The following is a 23,862-nucleotide window of genomic DNA, read 5'->3' on the forward strand; positions in this document are numbered from 1 at the left end:
GTTCACAGAGCTGTTCTAATTGTTGTGTGGGAAACAGCAAAACTAGAGAGGCCAGTTGATTGCAGATATCCTGGGATATTTTTAGTAATCTGTATGTTTACATATTGAACACTGCCATTAGTACATTATTATTATTGGCATTCTTAATTTTAATGCATGTCCCCCAACTTCCTTTGGTGTTGGTCACAATATTAACTACACCCTTATGGTTTTTTTGATGTGGAGATTTCTTCAAAGGGCTATTTACTTGCTACACTTTAATTTTGTGTTTGTGGGACTGTATGGTTAAGTAGATTGCTAAAACCACCCAAGTTTTAAACATGTGGGTCCTCCAATGCATTTGCTTCTGTAAGTGGTTTGGAGAGGGGAGGAAGCATGGCAGGGTATCTCTTAAACTGGTTTTGCCATTTGAGGAAATGTGTGTGTAACCATAATCCATAATTAAAGTTAATTAAGCTTTAACCTACAGCAGGAACATATTTTGAAGATGTACCAATTTATTTTGAAAGGAAGTATCTTTTTAGTGTTTGTATCCCAGGATGTTGAAAGATACATGCAAAAGTAGTACAGTAAATTAATTTTAGAATATTTCACTAGGCTACATCATACTTGGTTTTCTTGGGAAAGAAAAGGAAACTGAGACTGCCTGCATTAAAATGAAAAACACTGAATGACTTGAGGCGGAAAAGGTTATTTCAATGAATTTTTGTTCTTGATGCACAAGATAAGAAAATGTGACTAATACATTGCTGTATTATGTTCTGAGTGTATTTGGGTGACTTTCCCTGCATCAAGTTGATAACTACTGGAAAAGGTCCCTGTTTCCTTGTTCCTGAAATTGAAACAAGCCAGCAGTGGTAGGATGGAAAGGGGATTGGAAGTTTTGCCAGAATGGAGATATTTTAATGGTGGAGAGAAAGGCAGCATTGCATGAAGACATGAAACATTCTTGAAACTTTTTAGGAAGGTTCTTTCATCTTAATGGTCATTTAGTTGGAGTAATGGTCAGTGTAATTGTTCCTTCTAATTATTCTCCAGTGTCGACAAGAAGCTGTCAATATTTAAATTGCTCTTTTAACTTGTGGGTTTCTCAGGACTCTTGTGGTAGCTGTTCTTTTATACTAACAAACACGAGGCGCCTCTGCACTTGAGTTGGTTGGTTACCTTGCAGTTGGAGCAATCTTGCCTGGTTATGTGCTTCTCTTGGTAAACATCAACGAGGCAAATGGACTCACTAAGACTGAATTTTAAATTTCCAAGACCTGCATAAACACTGCTTTTCTGAAGGGAGCATGTCAGTGGAAGTAATGTTCTGAAGAACAGATGTGAAAGATGTGTCCCTTTGTTTATGCCCATATGTGTTTAGACATGACAGGTGTCACAGATAACAGGTGAACTTTTGCATTCAGAGTTATTAATATCTACATCAAAACTGCAATCCAGATACCCTTCTTAAAATACTTAGCTTATCAGTCTAATCTGTTTCAGGAACTGCTATATCTATGTGTTTGTACTGTGTTTCGGTGGGATTAAAGAACATAAAAATCTGAATTAAAGTAATTGTTTGATCTCTTGACCTAAAGTAAAGCGGTTTATTTTTTGGGGTTTGGAAAATTTGAACTTCATCTTTCTTTGGTCAGGTTTGATACAAGGGAGTACCAGGCTCCTACCTGACTTTTCTGAAGTAGCAGTACTGGACAAGGTTCATTTACAAGTTGTTGTTGTTACAGGACTGGAAAGACTCAGCTGTTGCTACCACAAGAACTCCTGAAACATGGTGGATTATTATGAAGTTCTGGGAGTGCAGAAGCATGCCTCAGCAGAGGATATCAAAAAAGCGTGAGTGTCACTGGTGTAGATGTTAGGGATTTTGAAGGACAGGTATAATTATATGGTTATTGGAGTCACACTTCGTTGTCTTCCCATGTTCTTTTGCAAATTCCTGCACGTGCTGCTTTATCAACTCAAATGTTTGAACTGTGGTCTTGAATGATTGCAAAACATATCAATCTAAATGCAAGCTTAGCTTTGCCCTTCTAAGTAAAAAGTTATGAACACTTTGCCTAAAATGTTTCATTTGAGTATAGGAATTGTGTGCAGGTGTAGCTATCAAAGAAGGCATTGATGTCACAATGAGGGTGTTCTTGGAGCTTTATCAACTTCTAACATACCAGGTCCTTCTTGATGCTTCCCTTGGTTGTAGTACTGAATTACAGAGCTCTAAGTGGAAGCCCACAGCAGAGATATTTTGTTGGAATGTTTTGCTTAGGTCTCGCAGATGTTTATCATCAGATATACACAAGAATAATTTCAGAATAAGTAAGGAGCCCCAAACTTGCTTTCTAATTTAAAACATAACTGAGCAGGTGGTTCTTTATGTACCTGCAGGTTGGTCCCAATATCTAGATGCAAGATACTAAGCACTAGGAATTTCTTATTTCGATCCTTGACAACCTGTTTAACCTGACAACACTGTGTTTATTTGTATAGCATATTCTGTTATTTCAGAGTAAAATATCCTTTGTTTTCCTTCCACTCAGGTACCGTAAATTGGCTCTAAAATGGCACCCTGATAAAAATCCAGACAATAAGGATGAGGCGGAACGGCAATTTAAGCAAGTAGCTGAGGCCTATGAAGTCTTGTCAGATGGTGGGTATTTCACAAGGGCTCTTGAACTGCCTGTCTCTGTTCTGGGGATCAGACTGAAAATGTTGATCTATGGTGCTTTGAAGGGCTATTGTAATTTTGGTTCACCATCCATCTTGGCTGCTTCCTTTTCAAAGGCAAGGAAAGAGAAAGATGCTTGCAGATAAGACAGAATAAGCAGAAATTTTGAAACAAAAATTTCAGGATCTCCCTAGATAGGTAACCAAAGTACTAGAAACCTAAATTCAGTGTCTGCTACAAATTTCTGCAGAGACTTCTGTGAATCCCAAGATTAATTTTATCTTAGCAGGTGAGGCCGGTGTTACAGTCAGTATAGGGGCATTGTGTTTATCCTCTAAAATCAGGCCAGACCAACTCTGAAGTATCCAGTGTTGGGCCTACAGCTTCTAGTTTTTGTTACAGTGAATAACAGTGAACTAGTCTTGACAAAACCCAAGCATACTGTAGACCTTGCTGAAAGTTTGGATTTCATTTGAGTGAGTTCGTAAATTCAGTCAACTGTGATACTAAAGATAGTGTTTATTTTGAATTGTTCTGAAAGAGGTGTTTAGCCTGACCCATGTAGTGCAGGAATGCAGTTTACAGTTCACCCATTTCTTTTTGCTTGAAGAGTATCATTAACTTTTGCCAATGTTCTGACAAAAGCAGCCTGAATCATAACAAAATGATTTAAGCTACTTTGATTATTTTCCTCTGTAATTGACTGCAGCTGTCTATATGCTATTTCTGAAGTGTCCTTGATTTCACCTGAGACAGTGAGCATGGGAAAGCTATATTTAAAGCTCTAGCAGCATCTAGATTACCTCTCAGAGTTCAGCCTGATTTAGTGAGCTGCAGTCTTGTACACTGTGTTTCTTTGCTTGGTTTTGATAGTTAATTAACAGGGGAGAAAAAGAACTTAATTTATCATCAGTTCATTGTATGCTTGTCTTTTAGAGTACTTTATCCTTCTTAAGCTAATTTTTTTGAGCAGGATAAAAATAGGATACTGGTCTGGTTGTTAAACAGATCTCTAAGTTCTTTGGAAACAGTACAGTGCTAGAATTTTAGAACAGCTTCTAAAAGTGCTGCCAGTTTTTGGATCTATGCCAAATCCTAAGTTACTGGTGTCTTAACAATCATTTGTGCAGCAGGGATACCAGAATCTTCAGCCCAGTGGTTGAGAGGCAGTCAAATGTTCTGCAAACTTAATGAAATTTTCTGACACCATTACAGGCTTGAATGATGACAGATTTTTGGCAGAAGAATAGTTTTGTAAGGGATTACATAAGCAAAAAAAATACTGAAATTGGGTGATCATTGAACACACTTCCCTTGTGGGAAACCTTGTGGTTTCAAAAATGGAACATTTTTCAAGATGAATTTTGGTCTTTGTGAGCCCTCAGGGCCCCCTTGCTGTTTCCTGCTCATGACAGTTTATCTACCTTGCTGCTTTCTTCTTCATAATTTGTTGGGTAGGTTAACCTCCTTTCTTTAAAAACTGCTTTCTAGAAAGGCAGTACAGATAATTTATCAAGCTTTGGGGATTTGTCTGCATGTGAACCTATTGCAAGCTCCTATTATTTGAGATGATAACCATTATGTAAAATTTTAATTCCTGTTAGTCAGAAGTATTTTACTTTCCAGCATCTGTTTGAAGTAACTGCATGTTCTTTCAGTGATGCTGTTTAAATTTTAAAAACATCTTTCACTGAAGAGATTCCACTGGGAAAAGCATAATAATATTAAGAGAGTAAAATCAAATGCCCTGATTGGTTTTTGACTGATACCTCCACAACAGTGCAGGCAAAGTGAGCTGTCTGCCTCTTTAAGGTCTTCAGGTTCCCTTCCAGTACCAAAGTGCCATCTGATCTTGTGCAATAATGTAGAGTTCATTTTTCTCTCCTTTCTCATGAATACTGGCTGGTCTGCAGTGGAATTAATAGTCATTCCATGCCTTCTAAAATAATAGAGAGCAAGCAGTTTGAGTCACATCCTTCCTTGGCATTTTGGAACATCACTTCATTCTCCATTCCATATCCCACAATTAAGCCAGCCAAAGTGGTTATAATTAATTTTAGGGGTTTTGCTGGTATAAACACTGGTCTTTGTTCTCTTAACTCCACCACAATGGGTTTGGTCTTGTGCAAGAAAAGGAAAAGAGACAATGGTCAAGGTTGGCAAGTGGGAGAGGAGGAAGGGAATGCTTGAGCACTGGAACTGGTGTGATTGCAGCTTTGTTCAGGCAAGATGTGACCAACTTCACAATTAGACTTGTGTGGGGGAGCAGGTTGAAGTCCAGAGGTCCTTCACAGCCTTAAAGCTTTTCATGGTGGCTGTCCAAAGAAGAAGTCTGCCATATTCTTCTTAAAGGCAAATTTCTATATGAAGTTTGTCCTTAAACCAAACTTTTTCTCATACATCAGGACTGGACCTTCTACCAGCTTACTGATCTTAAGTTTGAAGTTCAGTAGCTGTTCTTTCTGAACTAAATTGCTTTGGCAGTTCTTGTTGAATATGCTCAGCAGTTATATGACAAAATTTCCTTAAATAAACTAGCTTTGAGAAGATGCTTAACTGAGAATGCTGGCTAAGTGTTATTATTTTTTTCACAAAACCAACAAACCTGTTTACTGACATCATGTACAACTTCTCCTTGTAGCTAAAAAACGTGACATCTATGACAGATATGGAAAAGAAGGCCTAATAAATGGAGGTGGAGGTACGTTGACAACCAGCAGTTTTTTTGCTTTCTATATTTTCTGTAGCTTTCTTTTCAAGACAGGAATCTGGAAATGCCTGTACTAGGGCCTAAAATTCAGTCTTTTAAAAATCAAGATGGTGATTGTTTTACAGTTTTTCTGGTTATTATAAAAGGTATTGCTGTTATCTGAAAACAGAGAAACTATTATGAAAAGTAATGAAGTAATGTGTGTACTTAAGTGATATCTGAAAGAGAAATTTTGGAAACTGTTTATATTTTTAGATGATTCAAATACCCTATAGGCCTAAACTTTCTTATTAGTAAGAATATGTGAAGATAACTGAAATTTAACTTTTTTCCTTTTTTTTTTTTTCATTTGCAGGTGGAAATCATCATGATATTCCATTTGATTTTGGATTTACATTCCGCAACCCAGATGATGTCTTCAGGGAGTTTTTTGGTGGAAGGGACCCCTTTTCATTTGACTTCTTCGGTAAGTGACCCCCTGGTTTTAGTTACATGTATCTAAAGTGTGGCTAAAATGTTACTCTTACAAAACAAGCTGAGCTAATGTAGTTTTAATAGAAATAGTTCTGAAAATGAGGCAAACAACTGGTATTTTGTATTATATTTGAAATCTTTGTTTCTTACCTGTTTCTTGGTTAATTTTATTGTACAAGACTAGGTATGGCTTGCCAATTAATGTTTTGTTGGAAGGCCTGGTTTGCCAAACATGAAATGATGTCTGCAATGTCTCTTAAGTTGAAATAATATTCAACAGAAAAAGTGCTTACTGGAATTTCCTCTCAAGAATTTGAGCAGGCTAACTTACTCTATTGATTTCTCTCTTTTGATCTGTAAATAAATTAAAACTTTGAGAGCTTCTGAATGGGACAGCTTAATTATAACTGTTACACCATAACTCTCACTGTGAACTTGTGTCCTAGCAGGATTGATTTTCTTCTATCAGAATAGGAACAGTTGCATACATAATCTAGACATTCTCCCAAATTCATGTCACCTGTTTGCTTGGGGTATAGAGCCTTTAGAGACTCAGAGAAAATACTTCTTGTGGCCCGAATTCTTCATTTAGGAAGCATTCATTAAAGGAAGCAATATGTGATAAAAGTTGTCAAAGTAATCTTTTTGCCCTCATGCTGAAGGTCTTCTTGCTTGCTCTAGTGAAGGTCTTTTCAGAGGTGTTGGGATTCTTATGCAATCTCTCTGTGTATGTTCAGCTCAGCAAAACGCTGACCTATAAAGCAGAACAGATCCTGTGTTCAGTATTTACTGTGAGAAAGTTCCATACTGAAAACTGCAAGAAGTGTACTTGAAAAACCAGGCTTTCTTCCTGTTCAGTATGTAGATATTGATTTAGCTCTGTAATAATGTTTGTAAATGTTTTAATATTTTTAAAAGTAATTTATTTTCTTTGGCAGCATTAAGGGGATAGTTCAGTTCAGATTTTAATTATATCTTTCTTTGCTTTGCTATTTCAGGATCATCAGCTGTTAGATGACTAATGAAGGATTAGGAAGGGGGTTGAAGGGCTTGAGGTTGAATGCAGTAGAATGGTAGTTGATGAATTAGATGAGCAGCTAGAGGAAGAATCTGGTAGAAGACAGGCAGCTGAATTGGGCAGTTGGATCCAGTGTGAAATCAGCTGAAAGTAGGAAAGGGAAGATGGGAGGAAGCTTCTAGCAAAATACTGATGAGTGGAATGGGCTCTGAACTGGGTAGATGCAACTTCTTCACTGTCTGCAGCAGAATAAGAATTTTAGGAAGTACAAGACAAGGATTTCAATTTAGATGAGTGATCTCAGTACTGGTTAGGGCACATCTGGAGTACTGGGTTCACTTCTGGGCTTCACTCTAAGAGAAACAGAGCTACTGGATAGAGTCCAGTGAAAGGCCACCAAGATTATTATAGGAGCTTCTCTCACATGAAGAACAAGTTGGGAGAATTGCTGGAATTGTTCAGTATAGAGAAAGCTCAGGGTAAGAGTCTCATCAGTGCATTGGGAAGGGAGTGGAGAGGTCAGAGGCAATGACCACAAATGGAAGCCCAGGAGTCTCTGCCTGAATTTATGGTAGTACAACTTACTGTGAGGGCAACAGTGTTGGAGCAGCTTATCCAGAGAGGTTGTGGAATCTCCATGTTTGGAGATAGCCAGAAGGCATATGGAGTTGTCCTGGAAATCCCAGTCCAGTTGATCCTGTTTGAGCAGGGGGTTGGACTGGATGAGCTCTAGAGGTCCTTGTCAAACTCAGTTGTTTTGTGATTGTGTGGTAGAAAACCTGGAAAAATCTGAGCAAGATGTTGAGTAGGAAGCTACTGTGGAGGAGCTGGGAGAGAGTGTTCAGTTCTTTTGTTTATTTTTTGATTGAAGATCTATTAAACAAAACAGTTGGTTCTCAATCAAATATCTTTATAGTAAATTGTACAGGTGAGATGCTACTAGTGGGAGACTGACATAGGCTCTGTTTGATTTTCATTGTATTTACTTCATCAACATTAGCAGAAGACCTAACTTGCTGTCTCTGAAAATGTCAGTATTCGTGATTAACCTTAAAGCCATGAAGTTTAGTTCTACTGTTAAAGAAATTATAGGCTTAAAGAAAGCTGAGGCCCTGCCTTTTGGGTTCCTTAGAAGGAAGGCTGCACAGCACAGTGCACAGAGCTATCCAGCTTATCAAATGGAGGGACCAGTGCTGCCAGTGTTCCATGGGATACTGCAGCTGCAATAGCCCCTCCTGTAGAGGCTGTGGGGCACCTCTGCACTAGTGAGCTAGAGAGACGTTCTCCCCCTGCTTACCACACAGGTTTATTTATGTATTTATTCAAAAACAGGTTATCTACTTCATGTATTGATCATTGTCTTTGTCAGCTGGAAGATAAGAGCACTGAGCACAGGCTCTGCTTCTTGCCAAGGTTCTGGCAGTGGCAGCAGTGCTGTGTGCACTCCAATTAATGAAAACTAATTGTTCCTAAGCTGCCTCTCTATGTGGATAGTTGCAGTGTCAGTGCAGACCAGAGGCCTAAAACCCTCAGTTAAGCTTTGGATTTTGAGCATAGGCTCTTGAAATTTTTCTAGTTGGAAGGTTTCAAAGTGAGCACATTTTTTTTTCTTTAAGATGTTTAAGACGTTCTCTAACATGGCTAATTGTGACTCCAAACAATTTTTTTCCACAAATTTCTGTAAAAAGTATTTGAATTGGTCTTTGCACATACATTAATATTTCAAGATAGTGCAACATAAAAATATGTGTGCTTCCATCTGAATGTAGTGCATTTTGTAATTCCAAAAGCAAGCAGCAGAATTGCATGTATAGCATGAATATTTGTGTTGGTTAACTGCAGCCCTTATAGGTTCTGCTGTGTTGAAACACTAATGGAGCAGTTCTGTCCTGAATAATAAGAGAATTTATCTTCTAAAAATGAGGAGTTATCAACTTGTTGATGAGTTTTCTATGGAATTAGTAACTTCTTAAGGAGCTACTCAGGTTATAATTGATATTCTAAGCCACTAAATAAGTACTGAGGTCATGTTTTCTAAAAATGTGTACTGGTGGAATCAAAGATGAAATTGAATAAATACTTTTAAACATTTGTACTTTTTATGCAGTTTGAAGTGGCATGTAGTGAAGCCCACAGAATGCAGGTGGGACTCTCTATATCCTGATTGTCATTGAGTATGTAAAGAGCAGCATTCATATGCATAATTCCTGTAAATTTATGGATGTGAAGAATTTCTGAAATGGTGCTATGAATTGAGTCTGTTAAACTCTGCTGAACTATACTGCACTGCTCTTGCAGTTACAGAAAGTTTTCTTTATAAACAGAGACATCTTTATTCATCTGTAGGAAAGAGGAGAATGTAGATTTTTAAATGATGTCTCCCTTCAGACTTTTCAAATGAAAATCTGTAATACTGTTGGAGACAGCTCTGAACACTTCCAAACGGAGCATAGTTAATGTTATGTGCTGTGTGTTGCACTGGAGACAGTCACAGATGATTTTCACTGTTTTTTTCCAGGCAATTTCTTTGTAAATCTAGGGGTGCATGAAGGCAAGTAAGTTGATCTGGTCCTATGACAAATGCTGAGCTCTTACTCTGAGATTTGTGGGCTTGCTTTTTGTGGCATGTGGTTACAGCAGAGTGTGTATTCCTGGTGAGCTCTCCTAGGGATAGTTTTTAGCCTCTGACATATGGATGGATGCTGGTCCTTGTGACAGGAAGAAAAGTTGGTGCTTCCTATGCAAAGTACTGCCTTGGTATAGCAGTGATCTGCTGCTCAGTCTGTCCCATACAACTCTGGCTCTCTGACTGTTTACTCTTAATGTGGGGTTGGTTTTTCATGCCAGTATACTTAAACTTTTATACTTCAGCTATATCCTGCTCCATTTATGGAGTATAGCTATATCCCACTTGATTTATAGCTGTATCCTACTCCATTTATATGTGATGCTTGCCTTGATTTGGTTTGTGTTCCTTGTTGTGTTTTATTTGTATCTTACTTGTAAATTTTCAAGGACCTTTTTTCTTCTGTAATTTAACAGTTCACAGGAGGGAAGGATCCCAGTATTACCACTGGTAATGGAAGTGTATTGATGAAAGTCTGCTGCTTCAGGCTAAGAAACAGAAATTGATGTGCTTTGCTGTAGGCTGGGCTGTGTTTCTGGGCTGTTAAAGAATTGATTTGGTTTTGGTTTAGAGGCTTTTCAGATTCTCATTTCAAGAGTGGATTCTGTGTTGGAAGGTGTTATCAGTGAGGAGTTACTGTGGAGGATGGAGTTGGTATAACAAGATCAGAACATTACCCAACAGAAACTCCTTAAGGAGTTAATTCTTTTTTTTTCCTTGACTAGAAACTGCATACACACGCTAAACCATCTCAGCTGACTCCAGATGTGTCAATGATGCCTGAGTAATTTGTGTATGGGCTAGGAAATACAACTCAGGGCCTACAGCAGACCAATATCCTCCAGCAGCAGTTACTGCAAGCTTGACAGGATGGTTTGGGGCATTTCAAACTGCTTCCAGTGCCTGGCTGTGTAGTTAAATAAATCTCACAAGGAACCAGGCTTTTCTTCCTGGCAGAATGTGTTACTAATGTGACATGATAAATTGCTCCTGGTGGATGCCCCCTCTAGACTTTGATGTCCCAAGAGAAGTCTGTGGGATCTCTTTAAACATGGACTTGATAGTTTTGCTGTGGTTTCTAAATGTACATTTGGAGATTGTAATAAAATCAAAATTTTTTTTAGATTGTGAAGTGGAATTCACAATGTACTTTAATGCATATAAACCCATAGGGGTTCTGTGGAGTTTTCCCTTCAGAATTCTGGTTACCTGGTTTATGTGATATTTCAAAATTCACTCTTGGAAATGAAAGGTAAAATGAAACTTAAAAGCTTCATACAACTAGTTAGATACAAATATTTGTCCCAGAGAATGTCAGCTAGCTGGTTTTCTGATGTACTTTGGTTCCATCAAAGGTCAGAATTACTTCAGATTGCTGCTTCTGTAATATTGATTACATAAAAAGAAGCTTCGATTACTGCTGCTGTAATATTGATTACATAAAAAGAAGCAGGACTGTTCTGGAAAAGTACAGCGAGTTACTTTTAGTATCCAGGCAAAAGAGTCTTAACCTGACAAGAGAGAGGAAATTTTATGTGCAGTAATCATTGCAAACTCAATATGAGATGTGTTTCAGGATGTTTTTCCTGAATGGGACAGCTTCATCAAACTACTTGTCTCAAGGACAGAAAGTTGTCCTGCTGTGGCAAAATATTCACATAAGAATCACATAATGGTTTTAATTCACATGCTATCCCATTTCTGATAATTGATTGTTTAAGTGTTCTAATGCAAAATGTATTTGTTAGTAAAATGGGTTATTAAAACTGAAAATGGAGGTGGCTTTCATTTAAAGCTATCTTGAACAGCAGTGTCTTTTTGGTAATTAATCTTTTTGTTGACATAAATTTGCTGCTTTTGGTGCAATTTATGAAGTGCTCACAGATTTGCATGTGCATTCATTGCTTTGGTATGAATGTGCAGTTTTATTTCATAACCACCAGTCTTAGATCATAATTATCCACTGAATGGTCCAAATCTCACTATGAATTTTTCAGAAATAACTTGATAGGTTCAAAGAGGGTTTTTGAAACACAGGAATTGTCTCACCCAGACAGCATTATCTGACAGGAGTAGGTAGTGCTGTGGCTCCATGGCCAAACTAATACATAGTTAGCCCTGCTGAAAGGAGGAGGCCTTACTCCAAATTTTTCTGTTTATCTTAAAACTTTAATCTTTGTCTAATGTCCCATTAGATAAATTGAGAAACTGATAGCTTACTAGCCAAAGTTTGTCTTGGGAATCCCAGTCCAGTAGAGGTTGTTAGTCCCCAAGAAAATGTTTTGATTTGGTTTTCTTGGACAGGTAGCTGGTTAAATTGGTCAGAGCACAAATGCTGAACATCTTCTAAGGAGAGCAGGTCATAAGGAATGGAAGGTAATGGAAGTTGCCTCCATTTTTAAGGTGTGCCTGAACATTTGAGCATTCATTTGATAAGTATGAAATGCTGATTAGTGTACTCCAGCATTTCTGTAATTACCATATGGATGGCATTCAGAGGAGATGTTTTAGGTCTCCTTTTCTAAAAATGAATGAATCCCAAGATCTCTGCTATAAATCACTAGAAGGACTTCCAAATGCTGCTTCTGGTAATTTATTATATGAGTGGGACAAACATCTGTTTCACATCTAATTTATAGAAAAACCAAAGACCAATTTACAAAGACCATGCTGAAATATGAGGCACGTGAAGCAACTGTGCTTGCTACAACATCTTGGTGTCTCTCCTTAGTAAGGAGGATCAACAGTGTGCTTACTTTGTAAGGAAGAAAATATTTCCATGCCAAAGTGCTTACAGGTGGCCCCTCCAGTTCTCACTGTATGTTTTTTAGTGCCTGAGTGCTCTCCAGAGCTGTAGTATGAGGTTCTGTAGGTTCTGTGCGTGTTTACTGCAAATTTACATCTTTGAAACTTTTTTCCAGATAGGATACAAGGTAGAAAACACCTACTCCAAGAATTTTGTTGTATTCTGGGTATTGTGTCTGTAAACACATTGTTCAAACCTGCATTTGAGACTCTCTTCTGGCAGGATGTATAAAGTCAATACAGGATGCTTTTGATACAAAGGATGGGGGGAAAGGATGGGGCAGGCAGCCTTTGCTTACTGCAGCAATAATGCTCAATGCCATTGGGTTTGGCTGTGCCCTTCCATAGGGGCTGCACAGCATCCTTTATCCTTTTTCTCCATTATCCTGTGTTGTGGCAGTGCCACCCTCCTGCATCTGCAACGGGAGCACTCAGCTCAGGTGCTGTGTTTTGGCAGAGGCAGTGGTGAGGCTCTGGTGGTGGAGAATAAAGGAAAGAATGTTCACTGGCTGGGGCCAGAGCTGCTTGGACAGGGTAATTCCCTTTGCACACTGTCCTGAAAGGATTATCAACATCTCTGACTGTGACAGTACATGCATGGGAGAGCATTTGCTGACAGCTCACCATTTATCTCAACACCTTTGATTTTTGGAGGTGAATGATGGCATTGCAGTGGAATGTGCTCAGCACTCAGTGAAAGAATCTTCCTGTGCTGCCTCTGACCCTTGGGCACTTGTGCTGCTGCCTGTCTTGTAACCAGCACAGTTGCTTTTACAGCCATGCTGTGAATTCTAGCAAAGAATTGATGTGCCTGAACTTGCTTTCATCTGGAGATGTTCTTTTCAGCATATCAATTCCTGATCTAGTTCCCCAAGCAACAGCCAGGATGTAGGGGGCTTGGCAGTAGTGACTGCCATAGGAAATGTGACACTTGTAGTTTATCATGTATTGTAATTTCAGCTAATGCATTAGATTGATATAATGAATTATGAATTTTGAATTTTAACTGCATTGTGGACTGCTTCAAATTGTGGGGATTGACTCCTTTCCTCCCTTCCCCTGTTGTATGGTGCTTTCCTGGCCATTTTTTTTTTTTTGATACATGAGTCTTTCCAGTGCTGAAAGAGATTAGCTCATGGGTGCAACAGAAAGTAACAACTCAGTGTTTTTGGATCAGTGAATTAGTGCAACTTATTTGGTTCTATGATCACAAGGCAGGAAGGGAAAACAATCACATCTTTTAAGTAGTAGTCCGCTATGAACTGAAAGGGAAAAAAATCCTGTTTCTGTGTTACAGCTGGGGACCTCTCAGAGTGGAGAGATCATGACCTGTCTTATTTTGAGCTGCAGTGTGATATTTATTACAGTAGTTGTTGTTATTTGACCTGTTTAGAGGTGAAATGCTTTTCTTGTGACTACAGACAAGCAAGGTAATATTCCATGGTTTTCAGGGAGCAGGTTTAATGTTTTACCCAGAGGATCAAGACAGTTATTGCATTTGAATTGGCAGTGATTTTTCTAAAGAAATTAAATTTTCCTGAAAACATCACTTCCAATGCAATTATTTTCAGACAGGTTTGTTAGTGTACAATCTGTATTGCTGGGGGTTTTGTGTTCCAATCTCCACATTATTTTTTGGCTTCTGTAACTTCAGTCTTTCTACCTAGTAACAGCAAGAGTCCTGAAGGTCCTTCATTTTGCCTGATGTTTTGGTAATGGGCTACCATGAGTTCTTTGCATAAGCATTTGCCTTTTTCCAAAAAAATTCATGTCATCTGCTGTTGTTGGTAGATAAGAAGTCTTTCTCATTGGCTTCCTTGAGGTTTCTCACCTTTTGTTCTCTCTTGATCTTTGCTGTTCTTACAGCACCACAAATTCTGCATTAGAAGTATACTCCAGCATTTTTATGGAAACTGAATGTAATACTCTGTCCTCCCATAAGCTTCTGGTAATATCTAGATTATAATATACTGAATATATCTCCAGACAGTGGTTGGTAATACTCTTAAGTATCACTGGTTTAACATTTTGATTTTCTGAAGCTTGGAAGTTGTATTTATGTAGCATTTTTCCCTTTTTAGAAAGGCCTTGACTTTTTTTTTTTTTTGTTTTTTGTTTTTTTTTTTTTTTTTGTATTTTTTTTTCTTCTCTTTTTGCTGCTTAGTTTTCTTAATCTGATACGCTGCTCACATTCAGTAAAAAATGGACTGGAAGTACCAAAATGACTATAATAAGAGGAATCATTAAAAAAACCCCAACACCCTGCATTTGAACTGTTTGGAAAAGGCCTTTTTTGTGAAAAGGTTATCAGGGATGGAAAGACTCTGCTAAAATAGACTTAGAGGGCTGAAATGTTGTTATTTTGCTGAGTGCTGCTATTAATCATCCTGATTTAGGGAGTAAAAGCATAAACAGGGTGAGTTTGCTATATTAATGTGTGTTTGGTGGTAGATACAACAAATGATAGTGCAGCAGCCTCCTGCTGCCTTCTCCCAGCATTCTTGGTATTATTTTTTCTTCTGCCTGCTGTACTTGGCTGTCAGAATCATAAAGGAGTAGTTTCTCTGACAAGTCCTGCCCCTTTTCCTGTCCCAGCATAATCCATCTTGCTGAGCGTTCTGCAGTGCACTGCAGTGGAGTGGTTGCTCTGTCTCACTTGAGAGAATTACAGGAAGAGCACTGGAGAATTGTTCCCAGGCTGCTGACAGCAATCACCTGACGTTTGAACACGTGCTGATACCAAGTGCTGACCTCTTCCTTTGCTGTGCAGGCTGATAAGGCATGGCCAAATCTTGGTTAGGCTTTGGTGTGGCAATAATCCACTGAGAAGCTGGGTTGATATCAGGGATCTCTAGGAGAGTCCATGATCTTCCCTTAAATAACTTTGTTTCTGCAGCTGTTGTGCTGGGGAGGAGAGATTCACTTGCAGAATAGGCTGATAGGCTGTGAGAGATTAAAACCACAGAGCTTACATGATAGGTTGTTTTGTTTTTATTCAAACTCCAGGTAACGAGAAAATTTGGATTATAAATAGAAAGCTTAACAGTGGGAGTAATACAGTATATAGATCATTTGTACACGTGAGTGAATGACCTTCATAACTAACCCATGAGTCATTCCTGTGAGAATAAATTGGACTACAAAACAATTAACTGCTGTGGTTGTGCTTGCTGGTTGATATGCTAGACTGACAAAACTGGCCTATTTTAAAAATGGACATAGTGCTTGTTTTGGAAATTACAATAATTCCCATATTTCCATGCTTAAGTGTTGGTTAACTTTTATAAAGGTACTAATAGGTCATCTTTATATTGAGGAAAAATTGCTTTACATGGAAAAAAAGAAGCTACAAAACAAAAAGTGTCTGAGGTAGAAAGTCTTGCCACTTGCTTGCCAGTGTATGTAAGATAAAAGTTAGGTCCTGTGTTGTTTTACTCAATAACTATGGAGGTTGGGAGGGGGTAGGGTTTTTTTTAGCAGCTGCCCTTGTTTAGCATAAATACATTGTGACATTTCATATTTAAGTAATTGCACAAAACCAGATGGTAACTTACATAGTTTTATTATCATATTGATTACTAAATGATGCATAATGCATATTGTATTAACTTGGTGATTTATCATAAATCAGTTTGGATTTTTGTGGAGGTACCAGAAGTGGAACAAATACTGCATTTCTGACCTTCACTTTGTCAGCTGTAGTTCTGAACAGTCAGGCAGTCACAAGTCTTTCCTTGCTTTCATACCTCTTTTGCTGCTATCACCAGGTCCTGCAGTTTTCATTAAAAGTTTATTCTGAACTTACAGTACTGAAAACCTTGGTAAAATCATTGGTGTGTTCTAAATAACACTCATTCTGGAAGAGTTGTGATTGATGAAGAGAGTAGTTCCTAAACTTTGCTGGTTTTAAGGCAAGTGTTACGTTTATTGACTTTCTGGTTTATGATTGCAATTCTTTTCTGTTGTTCTTTATCCCAAGAGAATTAGAGAAAAGCAGTTTTCTGATAATTCTAGTGAATAAAGACTGCTTGTGTAGGTGCTGGTGTTGTACCCCATGGCCTGACACCTCCCCCATAGTTTTTTTTTTCCTTTTTGGAAAGAGACTATTGTCTTCCTGGTGGGGATGGAACAATAGCTGTTCTGAATGACGTAACAGTGGAACTAGAATTTAAAATAACATTTTATCCATGACCCCCTTTCTCTATTTTTGCCCTCTCCCTCCTGCTTGGTACAGACTGAATGCCTCCTTGGGACACTGTGTGTAAACTTCCATGCTTTGTTGCTAAATGTGCATCAGAAGACGTGTTTGGAGTATCTAATGTGGCAAGTGCTAAATTAAACACTTGGAACACTTTAGGGTTATGAGTCATCAATCCCTGGCTGCTGTTTTTAGATTTCAATAATTAATACAACCTACCTGGAAGTTACTTTTCAGATCATGGTGATCCACAATAAATCTTGAATAGAAATAAGCTAGAAAGTTCAGGTACCTGAATGCAAAATTATTTTTAGGTCCAGGAGCAAGCAGAATTTAGACCAGAAGGAGCATAGCAATAACCTTTGGGGGAGTCTAAGTTCAGTAGCCTCAAATGTTTCAAAGGAAGAATCTTACCTGTTAACAATTTTTTTTAAATAAATAATCCCTAATGATTAAATACAGCATCACTCAGTGATATTGACTCTTAAATGTTGTCTTCTGTTTTGTAGAAGACCCTTTTGAGGACTTCTTCGGTGGCAGGCGGGGTCAAAGGGGAAGCAGAAGCAGAGGTGGTGGTGGATCATTTTTCTCTGCCTTTGGTGGATTCCCTGCTTTTGGAAGTGCTTTCTCTCCATTTGACACAGGTAAATATCATAACATTTAAGAAAGAATGCAATTTTGGCTCACAAAGGATTGCAATACAACAAGCTGGCTTCTCCATTCAGGCAATTTTGTGATTGATTGTTTTTTTTTTTTTTTTTTAAATTAAGCTGGTGTCTGTAAAGTGTAAATGAAAATTAAGCCACAGTTAGAGTATTTGGGCTACCTGAAAGTTCATATAGAGTGAACAGATCTCTAAGAAGTAGAACTTCCTGTTTGCTTTATTTTGGTGCTACAGTTTGTTCAGGGCTTTAGAATTCTTTTGTTCTGTTTGCTTTCAGGAGTGTGATGGCTTTTATTACAGGTCCTGAAAATGTGCCTAAACCCCATGGTACTGCTTAGAGTGCTGGGAATCTGGGCATTGCTTGGGGTGTTACTGATACAGGACTTGTTCTGTTTGCCAGCTTGGGGCATCCCAACATCTGCACTAAAGCTGATGATCAGATTCATTAGGCTTGCTGGCTTTCCTCTGAGTGCAGAGTGTGATAAAGGTTGAATGCCTTTTCAGGGGAGGAATTGGCAGATGGTTTTTGGACAATGCTGTGCCTTTGGGACTTGAACTATGGGTCCATATGAGAGAAGTGGATGGGGCTGGAGCTGTGGTTTTATTCTCAGGCTGGTGTTAATGCCATCTAGTCACTGATGCTGTGTGATGAAACCAGCTGAGGGCTTCCTGAAAGTAGGATGAAGTCTGAATCAATGATAAATTTGGATCCCACAGCCATGCAAAATTACATTTTATTCAAATGCCTTCTTTTTCAATAGGTTTTACTTCGTTTGGCTCCCTGGGACATGGAGGCCTTACTTCATCATTCTCCTCTACGTCATTTGGTGGCAGTGGAATGGGAAACTTCAAATCAGTATCAACCTCTACTAAAATAGTTAATGGCAGAAAAATTACTACAAAGAGGTAAGTGATATAAATACATTTATATGAAACTATATGTAGAGACTTAGATACCTATAGTTACATGCATATAAATATATTGTATCTTTGCACACACACAAATAGTGATACATGTTTTTATGTATTACTTGGATTATTGGGTTCTCTGTCTCTTCTTGGCATTGTTGAGTTACTTAATGCTGTAGCTGGAGCCCTTTTAGGCTTCAGAACCTCCTGTGTAGGGCTGCACCTGTTATTACAGTCCTTGACTAGAAATTGGGAAGAATTTTAGTTTTGCAGATGTTATGAAAGAATTTTCTCTAGCATCTGCTTAGTGTGCTTTCCTAGGTAGTGTTTGAGTGAAGTCTTTCTAGTAATTTTTTTCTGTCTGTTATATGAAATGAGAAACTGAAGCCTGCTTTGGAGAAAAAATGTGCCTGTTTGTTGGAAAGTGAATTTTCAAGTCCTGTACACTGTACTTTCTCTCCATTTCATGCTTGTGATGGGGAAATAATTCCATTTGGGAAACCCAAGCCTTAGTTAACTAAAGAAAAACCTACATGGAGTATTATAATCAATATAGGAGTATTATAATCAATAGGAGTACTGAACAATCTAGTAATTTCATTACTTAATAGAAAATTACAGAAAAGTGAAGGAGGATAAATTGTTTTTGTTTGTTAACTTGGGTCCCATACTTGTAAGTGCAAGGTTCTTCTGTGAACTGTTGTACTGGAGAACTCCTGTCATCTTGACCCCTTAATAACAAACAGCCGCTGGATCACATGCTGGTGTGGTCATAATATTTTTCTGAGTGTATGCCAGAAAAATCTGAAAGCTCAGAAGCTCTTTAATATCTCTCTTTTCAATCAGTGATACTTGAATTTTGTAACATGCATGCTGGTCATAAAGTTGGTGTATAGTAAGTCTACAAATTACTTGCCCTGATCAAATTAAAAATGGATGTTAGACTGTCTTGTGTACAAAATTGTGATTGGATCTAGAATATCATATATTTAACAAATGGATAGGGACTAAATGCAGTGTCAAGATTGTGCAGTTGATCTGTCAAGGCATTTAGGCCTAGATAACAGTGTGTAGTATGAGCACAACTGTGACAATGTATGAGGTGGCAGCTGTAGCTGTGAACTCCACATCCTGGAGGATTCCAGCTTGCAGAAGGCAATTTTCCTGACTAAGCAGTGGGGAAATGCAGCTGGGTGCTGGTGCCAGCTCCGGCGCTGGTAAATGCCAAAGCTTGCCAAGTACAGCTGCATTAAGCAGGTGCTGCTCCCTTACAGTTTGTTATCTAAACCTGAGGTCTGGTGTGTGTTCAAAACTGCCTGCAGTGCTCTGAAATGGCTCACGGTGTTTTTGTCCTGCAGGATTGTTGAGAATGGACATGAGAGAGTAGAAGTTGAAGAAGATGGCCAGTTAAGGTCGCTAACAATAAATGGTAAGGAGCAGCTGCTACGCTTGGATAACAAGTAATTCAACGCACGCATTTAACAGAAATTTTAAGCTCTAACAGCCACCATTTGAGGATTGACAGGAACATTTTTTGAAGATTTCAAACGAATTCAACTTTCTGTATATCGGTACTCAATCTTAAGTAGTATAAGTAGCTCACAGAAGCTCGTATTTGTCATAGACTTTTGAGTTAATCGTTGGGACCACATCAATTGGACCATTTTTTGTCCTTTAAATTGTTGTAAACTTCTGTATGCACTTTTCTTTTCTTATCTGTGATCAAGGTGAACCATGATCCTTCAGTAGTGCTAGGGCGAGATGTACACTAACACTAGCATGAATCTTGCTTTTTCCAATTTGAAATGTGAGCCAATTAGTAGTTCAAGTCTGCTGTGAAGTTAACAGTTCCAGGATAACCTTTTTAATAATTTCAACTTTTTTTTTTTTTTTTTTTAATGTTTAGTAGTGAACAATGTTAATACATTTCTGGTAATGCATTTCTGGTTTAAATAAATTAAGGATGTTTTCTAGTTGTGCATGAATGCAGACAACTTTAGTAAGTTTTGACAAATGTTTAAATGTGTAATGTAAGCAAAAGGTAAACAAAAGTGAAGCCAGTGAGCTGAGTCTTTTGTCATTTGCTAAAAAAAAAAAAAAATTCAAAATGAATAAATGCTGATGTTTGTGGCGCATTCTTTCATGAATGGCATTTGTAACCTTCCTGTGTCTGTGTGTGATTTGGGCAACTTGGGAAAACGGTGCTTTTTTTTTTTTTCCCCTTATCATCTTTTTCTTCAATCTTAAGGATGAGGGCCTTTTTTCTTTGCAGATGTTTTCTTCAGTGTGACTGAAAACATTATTTTTAATTTCATTTCTAAACCTGTATTTGAAGCACCTATTTTTAAGAAGCATTCAGAGGCTGACTCTCTAACTCCATCTTTTGCCCTAATATGTAATTATTTTAAGTCTAGGCCTAAAGCAATTCTGTTTTAAAAAGTTTTCTAAAGTTATTCTGAGATTTGCTTAAAAAATAATCTGTAGTAAATATAAATATACATTTGATAAATTTATTTATTTAACATTCAATAATTACAAAAAGACTGAGAATTATGAGATTTTTTTTTCTTCCTGTTTTGAGAACAAATAATTGCTTTGAAGATTTGGACAAAATTATTAGGATTATGATATCTCACTCTTATTTTTAGTCCTCAACCAAAAATCAAAAGATGGATTAATGCCCTTTGTTAAATTAATGGAGTGAAGTAAAGTGTTCATTGGTAGCTAAGACCAGATTTTCAAAGTTTAGTGAAAGATGATTTGGTTTTGGTGTGTCACAGAGAAAGCATGCAGGTAACTAATGGTGTATGTTAACACCTGCCAGGTTCTGGATAGTTCCATGCATAGATCATGGATGTGCAGCTTTCATCTGTGCACCAGCTTTGAACATCTGGCCTGCACAAAACTCTTCAGGGTGGCTTAGTGGTTTAAAAAAAAAAAAAAGCATGGTGTTTTCAAATGATCACCTAATGCCTTCTTGCTGAACACCATCTGCTTTGTACTAACAAATGTGTTGATTATTAAATACGTTGAAAAGATATGCTCTTGTTTTTCATGCAGGAAAACCATTTCAACTTAAGCCAAACCAAGCTAACAAACTGCTACAACAGAATTTGTATTTGCAGTAAAGTCAGTATATTGTACTTTTGTCCCTCTACCATTAATGCTAATTTGATAGAACTGAAAAAAAATAACATGTAGAAGAAAAAATAAATATATACTTTGGTTTTGGGACTAAAGCAGTTATATACCTTTTCAAGTTCTTTGCAGAGTTCCTGTCACTTCAGTGTTGTGTTTTTGATGTAGAAGCACAAACTTAGTTTAGAACTAAACAGTGTTTTCTTGTTAATGCTGTTTTTTTCCCCTCCCCATGTATGTTACTTCTTGATCCAGATAACTAAACATGAAATTTATTTCAAAATTTGGCTTTGTTGTGATGTCTTGAGTTATTAAAAATGTTAATTTATATTTATAGGATGCAGTGTGCTCCTTTAAATTATGTAAATTGTAAAAAATGCTTTAAAATTGATTAACCAAGTCAAATAAAATTAGGACAATCTGGAGTTGAGTTTGAATGCCTTCCTCTGGATACCCATAGATTTTATATTAAAGTGCCAAACTTTGCCTTCTAGTTTTATTCCAAGTCATCTTCTTTAACATTTCAATTACCTTGCTCAGGTTAATAACACAGTTAGGGTGGCAGATCTGTACCCACATGTTTATCTTCTTACCCAGGAAAGTGTGATCCTTCTCACAGTGTTACACACCAACAGGTCACACCAGGGTTCTGTAGTGAATTTTTTAACACTAAATGTGCTCAAGATCCAGTTTTTTGGATAGTCTCTGTTCTGCCCTCAGATCCCTGAAGCTGCTTGTCAGAGCTGGCCAAAATGCAGCATTAAAGTGGCAGTGCTGCATTTCCTTGGTAGAAACTGGCAAAACACAGGGAATGAGTCAGCAGAAGGCAGAATTTGGCAGTAGATTCCTGCAGGAGTGAGATACCCACACACCAGCATTTCCATAGGCTGGTAGTTGAACTGGATATGTGGGCTTCGTCCAAATACATCATTGGACCAGCAATTCCAGTTCCAGGCTTAAAAATGTGTCATTGTTCACTTGACCTAAACCTAACAGTCTCCATCTCTTTCAGTGGTTTTTGAAATAACATCACATCCAACATTTTTTTAATGCAACTTCTTGCATCCAGCTCCTTTTTTAAAACACAAAATAAACTCACATTCAATGTTTTATTCAGATTTTTTTTGCTGAATTTGGTTGTTTTCTCCTGAAAACCCACTTGTTAGGTTGCTTTGAAAAAAATTTAATGTTGTTCCTTTCTAATCCATAATTTGCATAGATGTACAAGACCTGTTTATTAGAAGTGATAGATCATCAAGGGCAGCACATTTCCTTACACTTCAGTTTTGGCCAAAATAGTACAAAATAATTAACAACAGAAAAAGTTCCTGATAGCAGATGCTAGGTACAAATATACAGTGGGATGAGGCAGCTTTCAAAACCAGGTGCTGTTGGATTAAAAGTACCATCTTTTCATACATGAGGGATTAATTTTGAATGTTTAGGGACACCATCCCATTTAATTTAAGCTTCCTGGAAAAACAGTGGTTTGGAAAAACCAAGATGGAGTTTTTGAACCTGCTAAGTCATTTAGTCCTTCATGCTCTGCTTCAAAGTTCATTGGTGGATACAAGAACTTTGTGATGCTTTCTCCTGGTGCAACCTCTTTGCAGTCCCTTGTGCATGGCAGTAATCCCAGTGCAGCACACTAACCCCAGTTTCTCTATAGATTGCATGGCACCTGCCCCTTTCACTTGGCTTTACTGAAGGAGTTTGGGATTTTGTGTTGGAATGCTTCACACTGTAAAATGGCTGCACTCCTACAGTGCTCAGTTCTCACAAGACCTTCTCTGCTGGGAATCAGTGGGCTGGGTTTGGGCTGTAGGTGACAAAGCTGCTCTGCAGAGAGTGTGTGCGTAGCATTTGTCAGGTGGATCCTGTATCAACTTGTGATTAATTGATGAGCTGAGTTAGAATGCTGAAAACAAGATTGTAAAAGATTTAAAAACCCATCATCTCTAAGCCCAGAGGGTTTGTATCTCTTCTCGGTGTTTGTGTTTGGTTATCCTGTTTCCTTGACTCCTTCAGTGTTTTGGCATTAGGTGTAACTGGAGGTTTGTTTTTTGTATTGAGCTGTGCTGTGTTTCAGACCATCTGTGGGATAGTCCAGTGATAAAGTTAGATTTTATTTTTTTATTTTTGGAAATGTGAGTTCCTGAATCTGCTTCTATTCTGTTTGAGCATTGAGCTCCTTTGCCTGAGTTTAATCTGTGGTTGTAACAGGATAGTGCTTCTGAAGATGGTTGTGTTGCAGAATGAATGCTACAGCTGTTTGATGCTTGTGGTCAGAGAACCTTTGAAAAGGGCCTACTACTTAAAATACTTGTTAACCTTTTTGTTGAAGTGTTTCTTAGTATTTTTGGAAAATTTGCCTCTTTTTAAGTCATGGTATTCTGATGGGCTAGTGGCAATATGGACATCAGTAATCTGCCAGTCAGCAGATTTGAAACTTTGTCTTTTTGAACATAAGAAAGCCTGTTTGCACAGTCTGCTCCCTCAGGGCTTGTTTACTTTATGATTGAGTTATGGCCACAGACTCGATTTGCCTCAACATAGACAGTTTGGGTTTTCTTGTTATTGTTTGTCTTCAAGTGGTTGTCGTAGGGACAGAACTTCTTACCTTCCACCTGAGATGCTGAAATGGTCCTTACA

At 38.0% G+C, this 23,862-nt stretch overlaps 1 protein-coding gene and 1 long non-coding RNA gene across 11 annotated transcripts in view; one reads left to right on the forward strand and one right to left on the reverse strand.

Annotated features, from left to right (window-relative positions):
* Positions 1-23,862, forward strand: part of DNAJB6 (DnaJ heat shock protein family (Hsp40) member B6) — a 57,759-nt gene that overhangs the window by 7,137 nt on the left and 26,760 nt on the right. For 9 of the 10 annotated variants that reach the window (XR_011679445.1, XM_071428597.1, XM_071428603.1 and 6 more), the window contains 7 exons: positions 1,731-1,839; positions 2,541-2,650; positions 5,310-5,369; positions 5,734-5,844; positions 17,009-17,143; positions 17,925-18,069; positions 19,431-19,501. Coding sequence is in view for 9 of the 10 variants with exons in the window: in XM_071428597.1 (XP_071284698.1) it covers positions 1,775-1,839; positions 2,541-2,650; positions 5,310-5,369; positions 5,734-5,844; positions 17,009-17,143; positions 17,925-18,069; positions 19,431-19,501 (697 nt within the window). In the remaining variant the exon portion in view is untranslated. Of the gene's footprint in view, positions 1-1,730; positions 1,840-2,540; positions 2,651-5,309; positions 5,370-5,733; positions 5,845-17,008; positions 17,144-17,924; positions 18,070-19,430; positions 21,636-23,862 lie in introns of those variants that run through there. The other variant, XM_071428606.1, reaches the window with a different exon arrangement.
* Positions 13,746-21,998, reverse strand: LOC139590823 (uncharacterized). Its single transcript, XR_011679446.1, has 2 exons — positions 21,742-21,998; positions 13,746-15,244 (listed from the first exon to the last, which is right to left on the reverse strand). It is a non-coding gene; the product is annotated as an uncharacterized lncRNA (long non-coding RNA).

Source organism: Agelaius tricolor, unplaced genomic scaffold (genome assembly GCF_023055355.1).
Source record: "Agelaius tricolor isolate 1412-34295 unplaced genomic scaffold, bAgeTri1.0.p SCAF_6, whole genome shotgun sequence".
In the NCBI taxonomy this organism is placed as follows: domain Eukaryota; kingdom Metazoa; phylum Chordata; class Aves; order Passeriformes; family Icteridae; genus Agelaius; species Agelaius tricolor.